The 25,887-nt window shown below is 42.6% G+C and overlaps 1 protein-coding gene across 2 annotated transcripts in view; it reads right to left on the reverse strand.

Moving 5' to 3' along the window:
* Window positions 1-8,973: 8,973 nt before the first annotated feature.
* The window catches only part of LRP1 (LDL receptor related protein 1), a 385,437-nt gene continuing 368,523 nt past the window's right edge, over window positions 8,974-25,887 (reverse strand). For both annotated transcript variants that reach the window (XM_073663345.1, XM_073663344.1), the window contains exons 81-89: window positions 24,128-24,268; window positions 23,865-24,038; window positions 22,807-22,971; window positions 20,628-20,793; window positions 20,398-20,502; window positions 16,263-16,327; window positions 15,314-15,407; window positions 15,072-15,216; window positions 8,974-11,870 (exon numbers count right to left, since the gene is read on the reverse strand). In XM_073663345.1, coding sequence (XP_073519446.1) covers window positions 11,730-11,870; window positions 15,072-15,216; window positions 15,314-15,407; window positions 16,263-16,327; window positions 20,398-20,502; window positions 20,628-20,793; window positions 22,807-22,971; window positions 23,865-24,038; window positions 24,128-24,268 — 1,196 coding nt within the window. In that variant the 3' untranslated portion in view covers window positions 8,974-11,729. The remainder of the gene's footprint in view (window positions 11,871-15,071; window positions 15,217-15,313; window positions 15,408-16,262; window positions 16,328-20,397; window positions 20,503-20,627; window positions 20,794-22,806; window positions 22,972-23,864; window positions 24,039-24,127; window positions 24,269-25,887) is intronic.

Below are 25,887 nucleotides of genomic sequence, written 5' to 3' on the forward strand. Positions count from 1 at the left end.
GGTGTGTGTGTGACCTCCTGCATGGGGCATTATAAGGGAGGGGGTGGTCTGACATACTGCATGGGGCATTGAAAAGGGGGGAAGTGACATCCTGCAAGGGGCATTGTATGGGGGGTGACATCCTGCATGGGGCATTTTATGGGGGGTAGAGGTGACATCCTGCATAGGGCATTAAAAGGGGGGTGTCATCCTGCATGGGGCATTATAAGGGGGGGAACAGCCAGCATGGAGCGTTACATGGGGGCCAATATTCTGTATGGAGTGTTATATGGGGGACAGTATCCTGTATGGAGCGTTATATGGGGACCAGTATTCTGTATGGAGCATTATATGGGGACCAGTATCCTGTATGGAGCATTATAAGGGGGTCAGTATCCTGTATAGAGCATTATATGGTGCCCATAATACTGTATGGAGGACTATACTGTCCGGTCTGCACTGTGCGCTGTGAGGATTCGCCGGTTTCTGAGCTATTGTAGAATTTACAATAGATATCGCTCGTGTAATGGGGCATTATAAGGGGGGAACAGCCTGCATGGAGCGTTATATGGGAGCCAATATTCTGTATGGAGCGTTATATGGGGGTCAGTATTCTGTATGGAGCGTTATATGGGGGACAGTATTCTGTATGGAGCATTATATGGGGGCCAGTATTCTGTATGGAGCGTTATATGGGGGCCAGTATTCTGTATGGAGCGTTATATGGAAGCCAGTATTCTGTATGGAGCGTTATATGGGGGCCAGTATTCTGTAAGGAGCGTTATATGGGGGTCAGTATTCTGCATGGAGCATTTTATGGGGGTCAGTATTCTGTATGGAGCGTTATATGGGGGCCAGTATCCTGTATGGAGCTTTATATGGGGACCAGTATCCGGTATGGAGCTTTATATGGGGACCAGTATCCGGTATGGAGCATTATAAGGGGTCAGTATCCTGTATGGAGCATTATATGGTGCCCATAATACTGTATGGAGGACTATACTGTCCGGTCTGCACTGTGCGTTGTGAGGATTCGCCGGTTTCTGAGCTATTGTAGAATTTACAATAGATATCGCTCATGTCATGTAGTAAGTGAAATCCTTGGCCTTGTACTATATATATACATTTCTCTGTGGTATCTGTGCATCATGAATCATGGTATGTGTTAAAGGGGCCCACTGAAACTGTGTCACCCAGGGCCCACAAAAACCTGGAGCCATCCCTGGGGGTAAGTATAACACGTTTTATTTTTTTTAAATACAGTTAATTAACTAGGAGTGGGGGGAATCAGAGATGCACGGGGGGATGAGAGATGCATGGGGGGGGGGCCTTCATGCCCCCTATAAAGGGCAGGGGGGGGGGCCCAAAAAAATTCTTGCACAGGGGCCCACTACAGTGTGTGTCCGCCCCTGGTTATAGGGTATGCAGTGAGTACAGCGGCTGCGAAAATTTAGGAAAAACCCCAATAACAATTTAAAGATACATAGAGCTGGGCCACAGTAATGACATGTTCCCATTATAAAGGAGTGGGTCTCCCAGACTGTTCTTGCATATGCAATGAATGCAGCAGCTGCCAAAAATTTGGAGGAACTCCAATGCCCCTTGCAAGAGACATAGAGGAGGGCCTCCTGAAAACAATGTTCCCATTATTAAGAAGTGGGTCTCCCATACGGCTTGCCTATGCAGTGAATTCAATGGCTGACAAAAATTTGGAGGCACTCCAATGCCAATTGCAAGAGACGTAGAGGAGGGCCTCCTGAAAACAATGTTCCCTTGCAAGAGACGTACTTATGGTGACATGGTAGATATGGTGGTAAAGGAGGAGGATGATGAGAAGGAGGAGGACAAGATCAAATAGACAAAATCAGGAAGCGTATACCCATGTGTGGGTGTGAAGACAGAGGTGCATGGGAATAGAGTTAGACCTCCCCAAAAAAAAGACACTGTATTTGAGTTTATGTTACATAGCTATCATTCGGTGGTGTTGAGAAATCTGGCCCAATCTAGCCCTTGTTCATTTTTATAGGAGTCAGCCTGTCAGCATTTTCAGTTGTCAGGTGGATGCGCCTATCAGTTATAATTCCACCAGCGGCTCTAAACACCCGCTCTGAAAAAACGCTAGCGGCAGGGCAGGCCAGGACCTCCCAGGCGTAGAGAGCCAGTTCATGCCACATGTCCAGCTTGGATACCCAATAATTATAAGGCACAGAGGAATCACGGAGGACTTGGTACGGTCGGCAAGGTAATTCCTCAGCATCTTCCAAAACTTTTCCCTCCTTGGGAGAGTACCCCATGCCTCAGGACTTGTGCGATGGGAGGGTCTGAGAAAACTGTCCCAGAACTTTGACAGTGTTCCCCTGCCTCTGCTGGATTGCATGTGTCTCTCTCTCCTGTACTCCTTGGTTGTCCAACGAACTGTGACCTCTGCTGCCAGCGTTTTCAGATGGGAATTTTTTTAATAATTCTGCAACAAGGGCCTTCTCGTACTGCCCCATTTTATTAGGCCTGCCCAGCACGGGAATAATAGACAGAAAGTTCTCCTTGTAGCGTGGGTCTAGAAGTGTCATTAACCAGTAATGACTGTCACTCAAAACTTGGAGAACGCGAGGGTCACGGGAAAGGCAGCGTAAACTCAGCCATGTGTGCCAGACTGCTAACAGGCAAGACTTCTGTGTCTTCATCAAGAGGACGACTGATCATGCTCTCCTCCCCATCCTCCTCCTCGCTGTCCTCAGGCCATCCACGCTGAACAGACGATATGACAGTTGTGCCGGTAGTACCGTCTGTAGTGCAGGAAACTAGCTCCTGTTCTTACTCCTCATTGTCACCCAATCCACGTTGGAATGAGATGAGGCTGGGCTGTGTGGAATCACCCTGTATGGTTCCTTGCTCCATCTCATCGTACTCCGCCTGCAATGCATCCTCTTTAATTGTGAGCAGAGTGCGTTTCAGAAAACAGAGAAGTGGGATGGTGACACTAATTATAGCATCATCGTCGCTCACTATCTTGGTGGAGTCCTCAAACTTTTGGAGGATGGTACAGATGTCTGACATCCATATCCACTCCTGAGGTCTTATGTGTGGAGTCTGACCTAAATACTGACAGCCTTGTTGATGCTGGTAGTCAACAACTGCACTCTTCTGCTCACAAATCCTTCCCAACATCTGCAATGTAGAGTTCCAACGTGTGGGGACATCGCACACGCAAGGGTGGAGAAAGCTGTAGTTAACTTTCTAAAATGGCCACACATGGGGCGTACTTTAAGGCTGTGTGCCCACTATGCGTTTTTCAAGCGTTTTTGCTGCGGAATTTCCGCAGCGTAAGCGCTTTCAAAACGCTTGGTAATCTGTGCCCCATGATCCCCAATGTAAATCTACATGTTCTGTGCCCATGCTGCAGAATTTTCCGCAGCGGATTTTCCTTGTGGAAAAATCCGCAGCATGTCCATTATTTGTGCGTTTCTGCATGCGGATTTGAGGTCCCAATGCATTTGAAAAACGCAAGTCAAATCCACATGTAAAAACGCATCAAAAACGTGTGTAAAATCCGCAAGCGTTTTTGACTGCCAAGAACATGCAGAAACGCTGCAGAAATTTTCTGCTTCATTTCTGCATCGTGGGCACATACCCTTGCAAGCAGATACGGAAGATCTGGGTAGGTTTTGAGAAACCGCTGAATCATGAGGTTAAGCACATGGGCCAGGCAATCCTCGGCGTTGGGAGGACGTGTTCCGCCCCAAGGTCCGACCGGGTCCCGGCTTCCACTATATTAACCCAGTGTGCTGACAGTGAGATGTACCGTCCCTGCCCACAAGCACTTGTCCACGTGTCCGTTGTTAGGTGGACTTTTCCAGTAACTGCGTTGTTGAGGGCACGGCTAATGTTGTGGGACACGTGTTCGTGTAATGCGGGGACGGCACACAGGGAGAAATAGTGGCGGTTGGGGACCGAGTACAGAGGGACGGTCACCGCCATCAGGTTGCGGAAAGCTTCCGTCTCCACCAGCCTAAACGGCAACATTTCGAGCGCAAGCATTCGCGAAATGTGTGAATTTAGTAGTGTGTCCTGTGAGGCGTTGGCTGCATATTTGCGCTTGCGTTCCACTGTTTCTGGACCCTGGTTTTCGGCCCACTTAGTCGGGTGCTTTGCTGTCATGTGCCTGATCATGCTGGTGGTGGTCAGGCTGCTAATTTTGCTACCCCTGCTAATGCTGGCCTGGCAGATGGTGCAAATGGCCTTTTTGGGGTTATCTGCAGTCTTTAAAAAACCACCAGACTCGGGAAGACCTAAGGCTTAGTGCCCACGATGCAGAAATGAAGCAGAAATTTTCCTGAGCATTTCTGCATCTCCTTGGCAGAAAAACATATGCGTTTTTTACATGCGTATTTGACACGTATTTGCCATGCGTTTTTCCAATGCATTGTATAGGCAAATACGCATGCAGAAACGCACAAAAATTGGTCATGTCCGTATTTTTTCTGCGAGTAAAATCTGTGCAGAAAAAATACGAACCATGTGCACAGAACTTGCAGAATGTCATAGGAAGTCATGGGATAAGGTATGCAATGCGTTTCTGGAGCGTTTACGCGCTGCAAATACGCACTAAAAACGCATCGTGGGCACACAGCCTAACAATTGTACTGGCAACTTCCGTCATGTTGGCGTTACAGGAAATGCTTTCCCGCCTTGTGTCTGCAGCCATCTTACTGCTTCTTCCTGCCTTTTGTGGTGCTACGCCTCCCTCCCCCTGTGTGCTGCTGTCTTCTCTCTGCATATGCCCCTGCCTGGTTGAGTCAGTTACTATATAATCCACCACCTCGTCTTATACTTCCGAACCCTGGTGCTCCTCCTGACTTTCTGGCAATTGTGTCTCATCATCATCCACCTCTTGCGACAGTAATTGCACTTTCTCACTGTTGCCTCTGTGTGACCGTGGTTGCTCCAATATTTGGGCATCGCTACATGCGTTCTCCGCTTGACTCGCTTGAAGCTGGCCGGGCGAGAGGCCCAAATCTGCAAATGGAAAAGTGAAAAGCTCTTCTGAGTGTCCAAGGGTGGGATCAGTTATCTCCGGACACCCGGCCTGGTGGGAGGAAGGAGGATCAGGGTGAGGAATATGTGGTCCTCAAGGCTACTGAGACTTGACCGTGTGGAAGACAGGGTGGTGGTGGTGGTGGCAAAGTGACTGGAAGCATTATCTGCTATCCAACCAACAACCTTTTGACACTGCTCTGTGTTCAATAGTGGTGTTCTGCGGTCCCCTAGTAATTGGGACAGGAAGGTCGAGCGACAAGATGTGGGTGCTTGTTGTGGCACAATTTCAGCTTGCCCACGTCTTGCCTACGTCTGACGGAAAACAAGGGTTTTAAATAGCGGGCCTGTAGTTAACTATTCTTCACAGCGACCTAGTGTGAATAGCTTCGCTGACACTGCAAAAAAATGGAAATAGAGGCCAGAAATGGCTGAATTTGGAACGCAGTTACAGTGGTGGCCAAAAGTATTGGCACCCCTGCAATTCTGTTAGATAATACTCAGTTTCTTCCTGAAAATGATTGCAATCACAAATTCTTTGGTATTATTCTCTTCATTTAATTTGTCTTCAATTAAAAAACACAAAAAGAATTGTCCTAAAGCCAAATTGGATACAATTCCACACCAAACCTAAAAAAGGGGGTGGACAAAAGTATTGGCACTGTTTGAAAAATTATGTGATGCTTCTCTAATTCGTGTAATTAACAGCACCTGTAACTTACCTGTGGCACCTAACAGGTGTTGGCAATAACTAAATCACACTTGCAGCCAGTTAACATGGATTAAAGTTGACTCAACCTCTGTCTTGAGTCCTTGTGTGTACCACATTGAGCATGGAGAAAAGAAAAAAAGACCAAAGAACTGTCTGAGGACTTGAGAAACCAAATTGTGAGGAAGCATGAGCAATCTCAAGGCTACAAGTCCATCTCCAAAGACCTGAATGTTCCTGTGTCTTCCGTGCGCATTGTCATAAAGAAGTTTAAAGCCCATGGCACTGTGGCTAACCTCCCTAGATGTGGACGGAAAAGAAAAATTGACGAGAGATTTCAACGCAAGATTGTGCGGATGGTGGATAAAGAACCTCGACTAACATCCAAACAAGTTCAAGCTGTCCTGCAGTCCGAGGGTACAACAGTATTCACCCCGTACTATCCGTCGGCGTCGGAATGAAAAGGGATTGTATGGTAGGACAACCAGGAAGACCCCACTTCTTACCCCGAAGGCTGGAGTTTGCCAAAACTTACCTGAGAAAGGCTAAAACGTTTTGGAAGAATGTTCTCTGGTCAGATGAGACAAAAGTAGAGCTTTTTGGCAAAAAGCATCAACAGAGTGTACAGGAAAAAAAAAAAAGAGGCATTCAAAGAAAAGAACACGGTCCCTACAGTCAAACATGGCGGAGGTTCCCTGATGTTTTGGGGTTGCTTTGCTGCCTCTGGCACTGGACTGCTTGACCGTGTGCATGGCATTATGAAGTCTGAAGACTACCAACAAATTTTGCAGCATAAAGTAGGGCCCAGTGTGAGAAAGCTGGGTCTCCCTCAGAGGTCATGGGTCTTCCAGCAGGACAATGACCCAAAACACACTTCCAAAAGCACTATAAAATGGCTTGAGAGTAAGCACTGGAGACTTCTAAAGGTGGCCAGCAATGAGTCCAGACCTGAATCCCATAGAACACCTGTGGAGAGATCTCAAAATGGCAGTTTGGAGAAGGCACCCTTCAAATATCAGGGACCTGGAGCAGTTTGCCAAAGAAGAATGGTCTACAATTCCAGCAGAGCATTGTAAGAAACTCATTGATGGTTACCGGGAGCGGTTGTTAGCAGTTATTTTGGCTAAAGGTTGTGCAACCAAGTATTAGGCTGAGGGTGCCAATACTTTTGTCTGAAATGATCAATGATTTGATTTTCCTGTACACGTCATTTAGTCATGTGACGGGTCACGCGACCGCCGACAGCAGGGGTTGCGTGACCTGTCACATGACTAAATTACGTCATGGCAGGTCCTTTTACACTACTGCGAGCTGCCGGCAAGCCAGGACGGATAACTATGGAGACCGGGGGCCATCAGAAGGTAAGTATAATAATTATTTTTTACCATTCTTTTACTGTCACACTATATAAATCCATGCAGTTTGCATGGATTTATATAGTGTGACCAAGTAGTCAAGCACTTTCCAAGTGATGCTAAAATCTCTTGGAAAGCGCTTGACAACCAGCATGCGGAAATGCATGTGAAGAATGCTTCACTTCTGCTTGTCCCTGGCAGGAAAAATGCATGTAAAATCCGCATGCGTTTTTTCTGCCAGGGAGAGGCAGAAACGCTCAGGAAAAAATTCGGCGCATTTCTGCATCATGGGCACATAGCCCTAACATAGTTTTGTGTTACTTGCAGTTTTACTGTGGGTAAGGTTCAGATTTTGCTTTTCACATTGAAAGGGTGAAATCAGCATATGCAACGTTTTCTAAATGTGGCGCAGATTTTAAAATGTGCAGAATGCTTATATTGCTCTGTGATTTTTACACTCTACTCCGACACTTAGGGTCCCAATCGCAGTCACGCTGATTGGCTGTTCCTTACCTTTTCCTCAAATTTCAGAAAGGACTCCAATACCTCCTAATACTAGTTTCAAGGGAGTCTGATTGCATGGAATGACTGTTCAAACAAAGCACAGGAACTAGGTTCACAGTTGGTGTGAGCAAACTATTCGGTGCACCTTGTGTTTGCATCTATCTCCGCTACCCCCTCCTTCCTTGTTTGAAAGCAATTACACTATAAGAGGCAGAAGAGTCCAGTGATAGATGGAGATCAAATAGCTGGGAAGGTGCACTGAACTTCTTGGTCATGCCACGGGTGCACCAAACAGCTGTGCTTGGTTTGAACAGTCAATTTATGCTGACAGGATCCTTTTAAACATTATCGCCACATTCTTGCAAATCCACTTCACAACCACAGGGCGGCCTCACACAGACACATTCATTATAAACATCTCCACAGTAAAATCAAGTGTCTTTATTTCTAAAGATGGTCATCTAGCACCACTTCTCTTGGAAAATATGGAGCCAAGAGAAATGGAAACTGGCAACAAGATCTGTACAGTATGGGACTCATGGTTATCAGACTGCTTGCAAAGAGTAAATGTTATTATCAGTATGACAGAGGTTACAATTTGGAATGTTCTACAAATCAAGTTGGAGGCTGTGTTGGTGTTAGGTGTTTTGAACTTGTTAGTGGAAGGTTAACCCTCAACACACCTTAGATAGCTGTTGGCCGAACAAAGGTTCAGCTGATTGTTTGACCGAGCGAGTGTTTCTGTGTTTTCTATGAGAGAGTCACTGCCAGAGGTCTCTGGCGGCAGCTTTTTTCTTAAAAGACAAAAGGATCGGCAGTCCAAAATCAGAAATGCTGGATGCTTATCTCCCCCGGCATCATCTGTTGAGTAGAGTTGGGAGGCCAGACTAAACATAAAGCTATAGGCCGAACCCGTTCATATCTGCAGGTTCAGTCAAAAGTTGTCTAATATGTATGGGGACCTTTACAGGTGGTGGGATCACAATAGCCAACATGCATACTGGCACAGATCTTACGAATACCCCCGCACAGCTGCCATATTGACAATACTTTGATAACTTAATTTATTTGTGAATGGCAAAAAAGTCAGGCAATAAATAAAGGGAGAGAGGTTTGCTGTAAATCCTAAAGAATCAGTGGTATGTGATTGCATGCATAATTGGCTTGCGCCATCAAGCTCAGGTTCACTTGGGTAGAGTTATTATGCCCCCTGGTGGATACACACATGCAGTCAGTGTGGTTATGAAATCACAGCAGGGGGCATTATATAGAGATTTGTCTTGCACCAGGTTTACGCAGTTTTTAAGATGTACTATACTCGCAGACAAAATTTACCAAGAATATCCCTTTTCCCCAGGACACTCATACTACAATAAGAAAACAACAAGAAATTAAGTATAATTTTCAATTTTATTTATAACAATATTCTGTGTTATTTAAGTTGTAAAGTAATCCAGCAAAAATTATTAAAACTCTTTTTTTTTTTTTGTAACCCTGCCTCCCTCAATTCAGCCCGCTAAAACATCTTGAAATGAGTGCTTTTCAGATTTAAGAAATAAAAATACTGCATGTTAACATAATGTACCGTTTAGCATGTCTGAGAAAATAAAACGTGCAAGAAAGAGTGTGTGAGAGAGGGATGATTGACTGTTAATGTTCCAAAAGGAAACCAAGAGAAATCGAACATCTTTAAAAAAAGGCTCTTTGGAGGAGAAGACTTGTTGAAGAGCGTGCTGGCATATCTGAGCAATTTATGGAATGTGATCGGTGTTCTAAGATGTGGAAATGAAATGTGATGACGAAGGAAAACCTTTTACATAGTAAGGTTTTATAGTGCAACAATATTCTCTAAAACAAAAATAATCTAAAAAATAAAATAAAAAATGGTGTGGTCTACACATCAATGACTAGTTTGTCTTAAAACCAGCGCTACGTGAAGTCATCAGGGGGTGTAAAGGTGCAAACACAAAGGTCAATGTTCTCTCTTGTTATTCATTTACATACGTGAAGAGATTACATTAATGTTTCAGTCTATTGCCCAACTTCCCTAAAGTGAATTTATATTGTAGAAATGACAGGACCGAGCTTCTCAGAGTCTCATTTAGATGAAAACCTTGTCATACTGGTTGATGGCTCAATAGCTACCTATAACAGGTGACGGGGGTCACTTTTAGATACCCACCGCAGATTGTCTATGAATCTGAGAGAGCAATTTTGCTAGATGTGTGCAAACTGACCTAAAAAGATAAAAAATGTCTTATTATATTGTGAAAGTGGCAGCTCTTGAGTTACCGTGACATCTTCCATCAATCACACAGATATCTTGACCTAACTATTACTTTAAAAGGTCTTTTACGGTTTTATGGGAAAATATGCAAGATGGTAAAATCCGAAAAGCACAATAAATTGTACATGAGCCAAAAAAAAAAAAAAAAAAAAAAAGAAAAAAGATGTAAACAGATAAAAATAAAAATTACCCATCACTGTGATGCAAGGCCACCAGGCACTAAAAGGTTAGTGATCAACTGCTTTACAAACATCCAGAAGCTTAAAGTGTAGCCGACGCATGCACACAGCGGACGTGGCCATTTTATGGGCTGCACTAACACTCACGTGAAGGCACTCTACAGTTAACTAAAATCGAGCTCCATCACACTCTGCAATGTTCCCAGCTTCTATTACACCAACAGGCTCATTATTGGACCAGTCCAAAAATTAGCCATCGCCCCTGTATGTGTGTCATAGGTCCAATTTAAAAGTGCAGTGCCCCGAGAAAAAAAAAAAAGAAAGAAAAACATTCTTAATAATTTAAGAGATCACGTTAAGGCCCACCTCTGTCCCTCCTGTGAGCTCACCTCGTGGAACGTGAACATGGTGACTACAAGATGATAAGTTAGAGGCTAATGGGGGAATCGAGTGAGGAAGGAATAACTGGGGTGAAGGTGAAAGTGAAAAATTAATTTCAGATAATTATTTTTTTTTAAAGGAAAAGATCTTGGGTTAATTTCAAAAACAAAAATTCACATTTTGCAAAAGTGCCCTTTAAACAGAGAGTTAACCCTTTCAATAGTCAAATATTCAAAACACTGTTACATTGATCGCTTTTGTTCTATCTCCCGGGCATACACATTTCTTCTTTTGGGAGAAACACAACAGTATCAAATATGCAGCAAAACTAAAAAAAGGAAAAAAGGAAAAAAAAAAAACAGAACAGAAAGCCCTAAGAAGGTAATGGTACTGGAAGCAAGACAGAGCATCTTCTGGAGCACATTCATGGCTGAGGGGAGTCTTTCTCCAGCTTGGGTTGTTCTTCGGCTTTCCAGTAACCAGGCACAATATAATCTATAGGAGCAGCTCTTTGCATGACATCTATGGGCAGCCTTTCATGTGTTCACATACGATGCAAAGAAACTCCAATCCAATGGTTAGCGATGAACGTCTACCTGTAAGTTGGTATGGCAGTGATGGGTGCTGAACCTTGAAATACAAAAAGTTGGAAATCTCCTACAAGTATAGGCTTCTCACGGTAACTTTCAAAAGGCTCAACCGAAACAAAAATACCATCACACTCTCTTCATCAAATCCTTAAAAAAATAAAAAACTATTTAAAAGCATTATGTATGGTATGCTTTAGCTAAAACATGAGGCAAGGACCGAAAAAAAAAGTAGTGGAAACAGAATCAGAAGCGTTCGCTTGACGCGTTTCACTCCGGTTACTTTGTACCACGTTGGCAACTTATGAAGTGGGTAAAATAACGTAACAGTCTTGATTAAAAGGCCAGCCCTTGAAATGATGAAAGCACTCCCTTTCGCATATGGATGATTCCTCTTGTTAAGACGAGCTGCCTTTCTTTTGCTTCTTCTCGCTCTTCGACGCTTCTATCTGCTGAACAAGATCTGCGAGCCACTAGTGTTTATTGCAGAGTCACAGGCAGGTCCCGAGCAAATGTGGGCAAGGAGGTGAAGGGTTTCAGACAGGTTCCAGAAAATAATGGCAAGGAAAAAATATATTTATAATACTGAGATCAATATAAAAGTAGTCCTTCATTTATACACTTTATACACCGTTAGGTTGTGTGTGTGTTTTCTCCATAATTTTTAAAAGTTTTCTTTTAACTATTTGTTTTTTCTTCTTTTACTAAAATTTTCCCCTATGCCAAAGGGTCTGAGAAGTCGTCCTCTCCTCCGCGGGACAGCAGCTCTCGCTTTTCATCCGTGCTTGCTAGAGAATTTCTGCTATTGTGAGCTCCCATGTACAAAGTGGCATAGACTGGGTTAGTAAAGTTTGTAGGCTAAAAAGAGAAGAGGAATAAAACACAGGTTAGGTGTACAGCAGAACTAAGGAGTGACGAAATGGAGATCGAAGAATGATGAAAATCACATGATAGTTTGGAGGGAGCTATTTTACATTCGGGCCCTTATCTCGTTGACATAACTTGTCACCAGGGCTACTTTTTTCTGTTATATCCCATATAAAATAATAAAGAATTGTGTGCATGTAGACACAGGCATAAGGGATATGTACAACTGTTGCAAATCTTTAAACCATGGTTTTGCTTGAGACAGACATTACAGGGGTCTTCCCATCTCATATATCTATAGCAAATCCACAGGTTCTGCCGTCAGTAGATGAGGGTCCCATCTATCTTGAGCTTGAGGCCTTATGGTGCGTTGCTATTAGTAGAGAGGTGGTTGGAATACCCATACAATACCCCCAAAAGAAATGCATAGAAGCCATCCAACAATGGCAAGATGTACCTCTTATGGATGGACCTTCACTCTAGTGAAGTCACCTCTCTATGTACCTAACCAGGCCTAAAATGAACTGGGAAAATGCATGGATCCAGGCTTAGGCTAGTAGGGGGCTACACCCTAATGAATAAGACAGTACTAAATGAATATGCAGGTGGATAAATACACAGCGGCTGATATACAAATATACAGTTAGGGCCTATCCATATAAGGTATGTCTTTTTTTGTAATGTGCATTGGGGGATGTGGCCCCTCCTGGGCTGTGCACCCTTGTCCACCATCTTTCCAAAAAGGTTTTAATTAGTGCTAAGCAAGGATCCTATCTCTTTCCCAGTTAGTATGAGATCTGCATGTTTTTATATTGGCCACTGTGTATTTGTGCCCCTACATATGAATTTAATCCCATACGTGTTTGGTCCTTTTTAATTTTTTTTTTTTTGTATAGGACCCTATTTTCTAGACAGATGTAGTTCCTATTGGTGGGACCTACAGTACAGACAAAGTTTGGACACACCTTCTCATTTAAAGATTGTTCTGTATTTTCATGACTATGAAAATTGTACATTCACACTGAAGACATCAAAACTATGAATTAACACATGTGGAATTATATACTTATCAAAAAAGTGTGAAACAACTGAAAATGTCTTATATTCTAGGTTCTTCAAAGTAGCCACCTTTTGTTTTGATGACTGCTTTGCACACTCTTGGCATTCTCTTGATGAGCTTCAAGAGGTAGTCACCGGAAATGGTTTTCACTTCACAGGTGTGCCCTGTCAGGTTTAAAAAGTGGGATTTCTTGCCTTATAAATGGGGTTGGGACCATCAGTTGTGTTGTGCAGAAGTCTGGTGGATACACAGCTGATAGTCCTACTGAATAGACTGTTAGAATTTGTATTATGGCAAGAAAAAAGCAGCTAAGTAAGGAAAAATGAGTGGCCATCATTACTTTAAGAAATGAAGTTCAGTCAGTGCGAAAAATTGGGCAAACTTTGAAAGTGTTCCCAAGTGCAGTTGCAAAAACCATCAAGCGCTAAAAAGAAACTGGCTCACATGAGGACCGCCCCAGGAAAGGAAGACCAAGAGTCACCTCTGCTTCTGAGGATAAGTTTATCCGAGTCACCAGCCTCAGAAATCACAGGTTAACAGCAGCTCAGATTAGAGACCAGGTCAATGCCACACAGAGTTCTAGCAGCAGACACATCTCTACAACAACTGTTAAGAGGAGACTTTGTGCAGCAGGCCTTCATGGTAAAATAGCTGCTAGGAAACCACTGCTAAGGACAGGCAACAAGCAGAGGAGACTTGTTTGGGCTAAAGAACACAAGGAATGGACATTAGACCAGTGGAAATCTGTGCTTTGGTCTGATGAGTCCAAATTTGAGATCTTTGGTTACAACCACCGTGTCTTTGTACGACGCAGAAAAAATGAACGGATGGACTCTACATGCCTGCTTCCCACCGTGAAGCATGGAGGAGGAGGTGTGATGGTGTGGGGGTGCTTTGTTGGTGACACTGTTAGGGATTTATTCAAAATTGAAGGCATACTGAACCAGCATGGCTACCAGAGCATCTTGCAGCGGCATGCTATTCCATCCGGTTTGCGTTTAGTTGGACCATCATTTATTTTTCAACAGGACAATGACCCCAAACACACCTCCAGGCTGTGTAAGGGATATTTGACCAAGAAGGAGAGTGATGGGGTGCTATGCCAGATGACCTGGCCTCCACAGTCACCAGACCTGAACTCAAACGAGATGGTTTGGGGTGAGCTGGACCACAGAGTGAAGGCAAAAGGGCCAACAAGTGCTAAGCATCTCTAGGAACTCCTTCAAGATTGTTGGAAGACCATTTCCGGTGACTACCTCTTGAAGCTCATCAAGAGAATGCCAAGAGTGTGCAAAGCAGTCATCAAAGCAAAAGGTGGCTACTTTGAAGAACCTAGAATATAAGACATGTTTTCAGTTGTTTCACACTTTTTTGTTAAGTATATAATTCCACATGTGTTAATTCATAGTTTTGATGCCTTTAGTGTGAATGTACAATTTTCATAGTCATGAAAATATAGAAAAATCTTTAAATGAGAAGGTGTGTCCAAACTTTTGGTCTGTACTGTACATCTACTATATACTTGTATATACAATGTAACCTGTGCTATGCTATAGATGTCTGAGATGGGAATACCCATTAAGCCACAAACAGATATCCTTGTGCATTTTTACATAATATTAAGGTTTGATACAAGATTAAAGTGGTGTGAAGGGCCCTCGAGGAATGACTGTGTGTAGAGATAGAAAAGGATTCTTATTTAGGTGATAATTCAGGCTTTATTTATATATGTCAGAAGTGAGAACTTTGTATGGAAACCTCTGGCACTGATCAGACTTAATCATCAGCACGGATAATGGATACAGGAGCAGTAAGTCCATATCCACAGTTGTAAATATCTGTATACAATGAGGAAAGCTCCTGATTGTGTAACCCCTATGGATGCCTGTACATATCCCCCTGTATGGGCAGTGGGACGTCACCTATAGGGCCCCATTGGGGGGAAAAAGAAGTTCTCTATTGTATACCTTTGCCTGAATGAGCATAGTTCCATACAAAGATGCACCGGCCTGACGGAGGCCAACGTGACACCCTACTGATTGGTGAATACAACCCTGTATATAATGGGACATGATATGGAGAAAAGAGGGCTAAAAGCAGCCACTCCGTCACTAATAATGCAGCTCCATTACCTTATCTGGATCTAAAGTGAAGTCGGCATCCAGCAGCTCCCCTACATCATCGTCCGGCTCTCCTTCATACATTTTGTAGGTAGGGTTGCCAATTTCTACATTCATGGCTCCATTGGTCATTCGCTGATGCTGGAAACCCTTAGCCCTTTGGAAACATGGATGATGGAAAACAACTCTGTGAAATGCAATCCACTTGTAATATAATGCATTGTAATATACTACATAAAATACTCTTGTCTTACCCGCTCATTCGATGTCTATACCACAAAAATATTCCTACTCCCAGAATGACAAGCAGCAGGATCAACACAATTGGAATGATAATGGAGGTCGTTTCTGCAATAGATTCATATAAATGTCAGTCTACAATACAATGTGTTCAATAAGTGTCAACTTTATTAGCTTTAGCCATTTACACAATGAAGGGGTGTGGTTGTGAGTAGACATGAGCGTACCCGAACTTAAAAGTTCGGGGTTCATACTGGACAGTTAGTGTCCGGTGCTAATCGTCGAACACTGACTTCTTCCAGTAGTCCGCTGCAATGTCCGTTGAATTTTCCAGATCAAAAGTTGGGGTCCCCATTATTTTCAATGGGGTTCGGGTTCAGCTGTGGTACCCAAACCGAATTTTGGAATAAAGTTCGGGTCGGGTACCAGAACCTGAACTTCAACAGGTCAGCTCATCCCTAGTTTTGAGTCAAGACCCCCACCAACTGCTAGAATACAAAGTCCTCTTTCCTGGTTTGGCTTTTGGCTCCGTTCTCTCCAGATCACCCAACTATTTGGACTGAAATGACTGGGACCATAATACTCATGCAGTCCCATCTCAGTGGTAGCATTACCATGACATAGCCTAGTGATGCAGCGACTAGCACCACCAATGGTGTAGAAGCAACACAACAAGTACTAACTTTCTGACTGGCCATCTGCATGACATGTTAATACTGGCTTCCACTGCAAAACCTAAGGGAGCATCATCAGCAAGGCTTATGTTACAAGGTGACATTTTGACAAGGGTTTGTAAACTATTTAGAACTAGTTTTAATTTGTCATTTTATTTTTTTGTAAAGGGTCTTGGACAATGCCAAGAGCACATTATCAACTGAATGTCATCAGAAATATCATAAGATAATGTAGATCATTCACAGACTACATAGCCCTTAAAAAGTCACTGAAACAGTATAGACTTACGAGAGGTCGGCTGCGTTTGCCCTATAAACATTTCACATGTCGGACCAGTCATCTCTGATGTGCACCTAGCAAAGAAAATATATTTTATTAAGTGGTTATTGAAGAAGTCTCTTCAGCTTTGGGAGGATAAAACTTCTAAAAAGTGATCTCTATAAGGAGAAGTAGGGATGGGGAGGAAAGCAGCATTATACAGGCTCACTAGACAATAGATCATAGTCAATAGTAAGAGGGGGGATATTATTTTCACCAGGTCACCACTGCTCCCAAGAATGCAGTATGTTAAATCCGCCATATGGTCCCAGAGATATGGGCATTTTTTATTTAGTGCAAATTTTTTATGTTCTTTTTCAAGGGGGCGTGGTTCACAGGATTCCTTGGGGGTGTCCTTAGGTTGCTATGGATAATTATTCTGTGAGTAACGCCCCTTTGGTAAAAAAACAAAAAAAGTATCACTAAATAAATAGGTCCATATCTCTGAAACTGTATGGTTAAAAAAAACAACGGAATATTCAGGTATTCAAGGGAGAGGCAGGAATAAAATAATGCAAAAACTGGTCTCTCATGACCTGGTGAAGGTCCTCTGTAACCTTATTTCTGCTGGAGTAAAGTGTGCACGGCTTTATTTTACACATCTATGGCTGTACTTGCAGCAGAGTTGAAATCCATGCCTGTTCATAGCTACAATTTGTGCCAATTTCTGGTGTATGTTTAAGTAAATCTACTGGGCCGATGGCCGTCCAGCTCATCCCGTCAAATAGCAGTCACTTTTCTCTCCACTTTTATAAGTGTCAAGAAGAAAAAATGTGGCATATGTTAACATTTTAGGCTTCTTTTTAAGCCAGAAAACTATCCCCAGGATCTCGCTTAAACACTTCTCTGTGGACGATAAACTTCACATTTTCCTTCAAAGTGAGAAAACTCCTGATCCAATAACACAATCACATTACCAAAAACAGTTTTCATAGCAGCCATTATGCAGGCAGCTATCTATATGTGTAATATAACTAGAATGCTTTTATCAAATTTATGTTCTATTAACCCCTTTACAACCCAAGGTGGTTTGCACGTTAATGACCGGGCCAGTTTTTTCGTGACATATTGTACTTCATGATTGTGGTAAAATTTCTTCAATATCACTTGCGCTTATTTGTGAAAAAAACGGAAATTTGGCGAAAATGTTGAAAATTTAGCAATTTTCAAAATTTGAATTTTTATGCCCTTAAATCAGAGAGATATGTCACACAAAATAGTTAATAAACAACATTTCCCACATGTCTGTTTTCACATAGGTAACAGGAAAAAATGGACTCCAAAATTTGTTGTGCAATTTCCCCTGGGCACGCAGATACCCCATATGTGGAGGAAAACCACTGTTTGGGTGCACTGCAGGGTTCGGAAGGGAAGGAGCGCCATTTGACTTTTTGAATGTAAAATTTGCTTGAATAAGTGACACCATTTTGGAAACTAGACCCCTTAGGGAATGTATCTAGATGTGTGGTGAGCACCTTGAACCCCCCCCAGGTGCTTCACAGAAGTTTATAACATTGAGCCGTAAAAATAAAATTTTCACATTTTTCCCACAAAAATGTTTTTCAGCCCCCACTTTTGCATTTTTATAAGGGTAACAGGAGAAATTGCACCATACAGTTTGTTGTGCAATTTCTCCTGAGTAAGCAGATACCCTATATGTGGGGGAAAACCACTGTTTGGGTGCACGGCAGGGTTCGGAAGGGAAGGAGCGCCATTTGACTTTTTGATTGTAAAATTTGCTTGAATAATTAGCGGATGTGCCCCTGATGTGCCCAAACAGTGGAAACCCCCCACAAGTGACACCATTTTGGAAACTAGACCCCTCAGGGAACTTATCTAGATGTGTGGTGAGCACCTTGAACCCCCAAGTCCTTTACAGAAGTTTATAACATGGAGCCGTGAAAATAAAAAAATCAAACTTTTTCCACAAAAATTATGTTTTAGCCCCAATTTTTTCATTTTCACAAGGGTAAGAGGAGAAAATGGACCCCAAAAACTTTTGTGCAATTTCTCCTGAGTACGCCAATACCCCATATGTGGGGAAAATACACTGTTTGGGTGCACGGCAGAGTTCAGAAGGGAAGGAGCACTGTGTGACTTTTTGAACGCAAAATCGTCTGGAATCGAGAGCGGACGCCATGTCGCGTTTGGAGAGCCCCTGATGTGCCTAAATAGTGGAAACCCCCCACAAGTGACCCCATTTTGGAAACTACACCCCTCAAGGATTTTATCAAGGGGTATAGTGAACATTTTGAACCCAGAGGTACGACACAGAATTTGATAACATTAGGTCATCATATTGAATAAGTTGTCATTAGTCTTGAGCGCAAGTGCTCGCTACTTGAGTTTGCATTGGGTACTCCGGTATGCACCATGTATCACAGATGCTCAAGTGACATGCTCGAGTTCCCACCCGCATGTTTCACGGTTATTAGACACCCAAAAAAAACATTCGGGGATCGCTCATGCATGGCAGGCAATCCCCGCAAGATTTTTTTGGCCGCGAAGCATATGGGGCGGAGACTCGAGCATGTCACTGAAATACCCACGATACTCAATGCATACCCAAGCACCCGATGCAAACTCAAATAACGAGCGCTTGCGCTCAACACTAGCTGCCATATCGTCATCTTTTTTTTTTTTTTTTTACTTTTGAAAAAAAAAAAAAAAAACAACCCTAACCCTAGCACAACCCTAACCCCAACCCCAAGCGTTTATTTTTTACGCCGTTCCTAGTGCGGTATAAGTGATTAGACGACTTTATTCTTCGGGTCCGTGCGACTACAGAGATACCAGAATGATATCGGGTTTTTATGATTGACAGCTGTCACACACTAAAAGACGCATTTTTTTGTAAAATCTAGTTTTTGCAACGACATATTTTGAGAGCTATAATTTTTCAGTGATGGCTTGTTTTTTGCGGGATGAGTTGACGTTTTTATTGGTGCCATTTTCAGGCACGTGACATATTTTGATCGCTTTCCATTCCGATTTTTGGGAGGCAGAATAAACAAAAGCCAACAATTCAGGAATTGTTTTTTTTTTGTTTTGTTTTTTCATTCTGCTCCGCGTGTGGTAAAATTGATGAGGTAGCTTTATTCTTTGTGTCAGTACGTTTACAGCGGTACCACATTTATATTGTTTTTCTATGTTTTGCCGCTTTTACACAATAAAAGCTATTTCATAGAAAAAATTTTTTTTTTGCATCGCTTTATTCTGAGAGCTATAACTTTTTTTATTTTTCGGCTGATGGAGCTGTATGGCGGCTTGTTTTTTGCGGGACGAGATGACGTTTTCAGTGGTACCATTTTTATTTATATTCGTCTTTTTGATCGCGTGTTATTCCATTCTTTGTTTGGCGGTATGATGATAAAGCATTGTTTTTTGCTTTGCTTTTTTATTTTTTACCGTGTTCACTGAAGGGGTTAACTAGTGGGACAATTTTATAGGGCACATCGTTTCGGACGCGGCGATACCAAATATGTGTACTTTTATTGTTTGTTTGTTTTTCATAATAATATTTATTGATGGGTACATCATATTTTTATTTTTGGTGGATTATTTTTTAAAAAATTTTTCTAATATTTTTCCAATTTTTTTTTTTTCACTTTCTAACAGTTTTTTTATTTGTATACTTTGTCCCACTATGGGACTTTCACTTTTTTCATTCTGATTGCCTGCATAGCATAGGGATGGAGCACCATCCCTGTGCCATGCAGGCTGTCAGCGCTGCACAGTGAGAAGATAGTTTGGAGATGTACTGCGCATGACCCAAAAATCTTCCTGCTGTCTGGTGACCCGGATGTTGTCATGACGACATCGGGTCGTCATGGCAACATCCGGGAAGCCGCGGTAGACAGCGCTGGAGGCCGGAAGAGGAGGTGAGTATACCGATCACCTCCCCTTAGCCACCGCAATGCTGCGATCGACTTCGATCACAGCATTGCGGGGGTTATTGTGTCGGGAGTGGTGCGCGCGCGATCGCCATGACGTACTAATATGGGTCAGGCTCTTAAAGCCCAGGGCACAGACGCGTATTAATACGTCATGGGCTTTAAAGGGGTTAATCACAATCCCTTTTTATCCCAAGACCCAGACTTCTTACTGGCATTCTGGCATCTCTGTTATTCGGTTGATTGTGCAGGTTCCTCCATTCTTACAGTAATTTTCACATGTCAAACAAGACTTTGCGATGCGTCCATCCTTGCACCTGTCACAAAACATGATATATAGATAATAAATCTAGAGCAATCTCTGCTTTAACTGTAAAGACTCCTTCCTTATTTTTACAAAAATCAGCTTTATATTGACCCTCCATCATACAAACAGACTTACGTGCAGAGAACGTCCCCGTTGTTTAGACTACATTTGCCATCTTTGCATCGAGCACATCTGTTTTTCTCACAGCGACTGCCTTCAAATAGAGGAGTGCAACGGCACTGCTTCGTTCCATTTGCGCTGTGGCATATTCCATTATTCTCACAGTACCCAGTACATTTTCCTACACAAAAACAAAAGAAAAGTCCAATGTAAAATTTTGGAGAATTCACAAAGTAAGCTAAATGATTACAGAATTACACTCAAACAATTTGACAGCGAAAACTATAGTAATTACAATCATTAAAGTCAAGTGCTGAGTCTCCGCTGCTCCCGGTGTCTGTTATTGCAGCGCTGTAGCCAATCACTCAACTTGGAGGCTCAGAGCGTCTTGTGCCGTCAACTCAGGGCTCTGAACTGCTGAGGCAAGTTACTGGCTGCGGCGCTGATGACATGTCGACATCACTAGGAGCAGCAGTGGAGACTCTGGGCTGGACCTGGGGAGGGTGAGTAAAGCTCAGATAATGGAGGTCTTCAAGAGAAAAATGCCATAAATACAAGAAAGAAACATAACTATAAATGCCGGGAACCAAGCCGCACGGGTGACTAGTCGGAAAAGCAGGTCCCCGATGGCTTCTCCCTGTCCGCTGCCCAGAAGTGCCTGGCCTCTACCTATACACACACACAGGGAGAGACCCGTCACTCAAAGGGTGAGGGTGGGGAGAAGCCTCCGGGGACCTGCTTGTCCGATTAGCCACACGTGGCTTGGTCCCTGGCGGCTTTTAAAGTATGTTTTCGCTAAAATGCCGCAGCATCTCAGAGTCAAACATACCTGGCTGAGATCATACAGCCAGTGCCTTAGATCAGGCAGAATGTATCAGCTGTCAGGTTCCCTATAAAGTTTATTGTATTTTTTGTATTCTTTTTTTAAACTTTAAATGTACAGCTTGGGTTCAGCTACTTTAATCAATGCTGTCATTTACTGCCCAGTGTTGGGTTGTTACTTTTGTTCCTTGCGGGCTCACCACCAGCTATTCCCATGTTATCTCAGACTTCCTCCTAACATCCCAGAGCAGTGTCCAAGTACTCTGAACTGTATAGGCACATATTGCAAACCTTACACCCATGTGTTCGACACCTTCCTTTTGCAAATATATTTGTTATATTATCTGTTCTATGTTCACATTTAATTTATGATGCCAATTGCTACTGGTTTCTACAAACATATGCTTGGAGCAGATTGCAAAACAATGATGATTATCCATATTTAATTGTAAAAACGTTCCTATTTAATTTAAGAAAAAACTAAGATAAAAACAAAATGAGCAAATACCTGTCGTAAGTAAAACTATGTTGATCTAAAAAGAGTAAATGCCATCCCACAGCGACAAGGTGCACCCAATCGGGACAGTCCCTAACTCTTGTAGTTCACCTTACTATATGTCAATAGGTTGGTATAAGTGTAACTTAACAGACAAAACCTAAGATAAAAACAAAATGAGTAAATGCCCTGCAGTAAGTAAATTAATAAATAATAACAGTACATGTAAATAACATGGATTACTATATTAACACTATTTTGATCAAAAAGTGTAAAAGCCATCCCACCGCGACAGGGTGTACCCAAATCTTGTAGTTCAACCTACTATGTCGGCAGACATTGAAATGGATTGGGTACACCTTGTCGCGGTAGGACGGCTTTTACACTTTTTTGATCAAAATAGTGTTGACGAAGTAACCCATGTTATTTACATTTACTATTACCATTTACTTACTACACAGTATTTGCACACTTTGTTTTTATTTATCTGTTAAATGGCCAGTGAGTGAATATGCACGTACATTGCACTTAATAAAGTACAAAAAATGTATACATGAGTCTGAGGGATCATGGAATAAAAGCTGCTATTAAGAAATATATAGAAATGTCAGGATTCCTAATACCTTGTGGCCTAAATAAAATCATGATATGCTCCAAAAATATATACAGTATATTGTATATTTCAAAGTGATATTCATTCTTAAATATCTAGTATAAGACTTTTAACACTGCATACAACTCAGCACTCAATCGTGACACAGGAGAAACAGATGCAATATCACTTAGATGTGGGGCTCGAGACATTAAGCTTAATGCTATTGGCTTTTAATGCTGACATAAGCCCCATAGGGGCGATAATGTTTGATGGTTACTTACGGTATTGACACTTGTCCCCAATGTAATCGGCAAGGCAGCGGCAATTTGGTTGGTTGCCATGGTTGACAGAACAAGTGGCGTTGTTCTGACAGTAGTCCTTGGTGCATACTTGTTCCTCGCATGTGGGACCAGTGAACCCAGTAGAGCAGCGGCATGTTGGTAAACCTAGGAAGGATGGTTGGCAAGAACAGAGTTTAATGCGGCTATATACTGGGATCATACACGTAATAGGGACACGAGCTGAGGTTTTCTTCTATAATTAATAGTATTGGTTCATCTACAGGTAGAGAGCAATCATATGTGTATTGCTTATAGCTTCTAAAGAAAGCCAAGTATTCAGAGGGAGAAAAGGAAAAAGTGATTAGTTCACAGAAGGTTAGAGACCAGAGCTGTACAATCTTTACACTACGTACGATATGTGCCTTAATGGGGTTTTCCCCTTTCCAACATTTGTATCTCATAGATGTCTGATAAGTGCGGTGTCCACCTCTGACCACAGGGCCCCATCGTGCCATCGCCACCAGGGAGTAGACAGATGGCCGCACATAAATGGTCACTCCATTAACTTCCGTGGAAGTTCAAAAAATTGCCAAGCAAACTGATAAGTTAGAGATGGGAATACCATTTTTAAAGGGAGTCTTTCACCTGCAAAACTGAAGTTAAATCACTTATGCAGGTATGTAGGGGACTTCACTCCTATAAAAATCATATCTGTAGTAATTGAGAGGGAGTTACGGTGCACGGCCAGGGTACACCAAGGAGCCCTCATTTGCATCTGCATTAAAACGTTTTTTATGTAAAACTAAAAGTAGTAAAATCTAAACTACAAGTATGATTTTTATAAGGGCTAAGTCCCCTATAGGACTGTATAAGTGGTTTCATTTGAGTTTTGGGGGGACAGACTCCCTTTAATTCAGTGTTATTCGATGTTACAAAGCCAAGGAAACAAACTACACGAGTATTATCATGCACTGTGCTACCTATATATGGCACATACCCAATGGGGTAAATGTGTCACAGGCTGGGAACCTAGGCGTTATGGAATTTTTTTGGCTTACCTGTGCGTGATGGGGCACAGTTTCCTCCGTTCTTGCAATAATCTTTACACTGGTCAATTTCACACCTTTCTCCGTGATAGCTTGGTGAACAGCGGCACTTGGCTTGCTTTCTGGCATTCAGGAAGCACTGACCGCCATTCAAACATTCTACATTGCAAGTATCTGGGGTGGGTTCTACGCAAAAAGGTGAAAAATGAGAAAATCAAACCAAACAACTGAAATCTGCACCACGTAAGATGTTCTTCACTTATCTCCGTACTTACCGTCAGGAGACTGAGTGGGGGATGGAATAAGCACACACGTTCCATTGTCCAGTCTTCTTCCATTTGGACATGTACAGACTGATCCACTGGGACTCAGCAGACACAGCCATTCACACTTCTTCCGGTCACATGGATTTGTTACTAAAGACACAAAGGAATAGTGAGTGATCCAGATCTAAGGGTTTGCTTTCAAGGGCAGATAATTGTTTAAATGATGAAAGATGCGATCGGAACTCACAACTAGAAAATGGTGTCAGACAAGTGCTTCTACAGGACATTTAGTAGCCTGTTAACACTCCCCATGACATCATTCTGAAGTAACAATTAGTGAGCGTGCTCGACATCGGGGTGCTCAATGGAGAAGTGCAGAGTATCGCAAGGTGCTCGAAGCGCTGCACTGAAGCCGGGTATTCCCCTGCTGGGAGCTGGGACTTCTCTGTCAGGTAGACTCTCCGCGCTGCAGAACTCCGGTCTCTCTCACCAGTCCACGAGTCAGGAGCCTCCAGAAAAACTGCTCGAGTTCCCCATTCACTTCAATTATGCTCGAGCACTCGAGATTTCACTGCTCAATCATCACTATGCGGCACACATCGGCAGTCCATGTCCTGCTTACACAGGACGATGTTCTGCCACAAACAATAATTCTTAAGCAAGCACTTAAAGGGAAGCCATCAACAGAAAATAAACTACTTTATATCAAGCTTTTGCGTTAAATGTATTTTTGTCAATTTTTTTTTTTTTTTTTTTTAAATATCACAAATCTGTATTAAGAGTAAAAAATAGAAATCTTGCCATTTTCACACTGAAAACATTTTTTTTCTTTAACTTTTAAAGTCTAACTTCCTATTGTTTCAGGAAACAACACATATACATGGAGTCGGGATCTGACCATTCTAGATATCTTTTGTATTGAAGTGTCCAAAGAGTCCATGAAAAGGTGGGGCAGGACCAGCTTTAATACATGTGAGGAATGTCTATTTCTTACACATTCCTCACATGTATTAAAGCTGTCAAACAGTCGCAAATCATGCACACGGGAGTGATTCAAACATATCACAGAGCAGCTGTAAATACTCGGTGCTCGCCCGAGCATACTCCGCGAAAGGGTTAACAAAACATACTCGCTCATCACTATTAATTTCCTTTAAGAAGCAAGCTGTGAGCGAGCACTTTATTGACAGCCCCTGTACGTGTGCCTATTACCAGGAAAATAATTTCCTTGATAATTGGCCAGTGTACATGCATCCATAAGTTAGAGGCCCCCATACACGTTAGACAAATTTTGGCAGAGCCCGCCGATATCAATGGTTTCAGCTGTCAGTCGAATGTGTAGGGGCCCTGTACAACTGAATGTAGGAGGAGATGTCAATCGGGCATGTACAATTTTGGACTGATGATCGCTTTTTTTCTCCCGGAGGTAAGTTGCCACTAATTCGGCCAAGTGCTCCTGTGTATAGAAGAGCGGCTGAGGTGGCTGCCAGCAGAACTATCAGCCAACAGCCATTTGATGTGTATGGTGGCTTTTACACTAAATTAGCTGCAGGCAGACAATTTTGACTGCTCTGATTTCTGGTGAAACAAAGGAGTGAACAAGCTTGAATCCTACACATCCAATTTTTCCTTAACAACAGATGTGAAGCGGCCATTGAGCAGGATCCATAAACAGTAGACAGATAGTGGGTCCTGCAGATTTCATGACCGATATTATGATTCTGTTGGCATTTGTCATATATGAAGGATCTGTTACTACTTTGTGGTTT

This window comes from Phyllobates terribilis, unplaced genomic scaffold, assembly GCF_046119375.1.
Source record: "Phyllobates terribilis strain yellow unplaced genomic scaffold, ASM4611937v1 Scaffold_2__4_contigs__length_985480577, whole genome shotgun sequence".
Lineage (NCBI taxonomy): Eukaryota > Metazoa > Chordata > Amphibia > Anura > Dendrobatidae > Phyllobates > Phyllobates terribilis.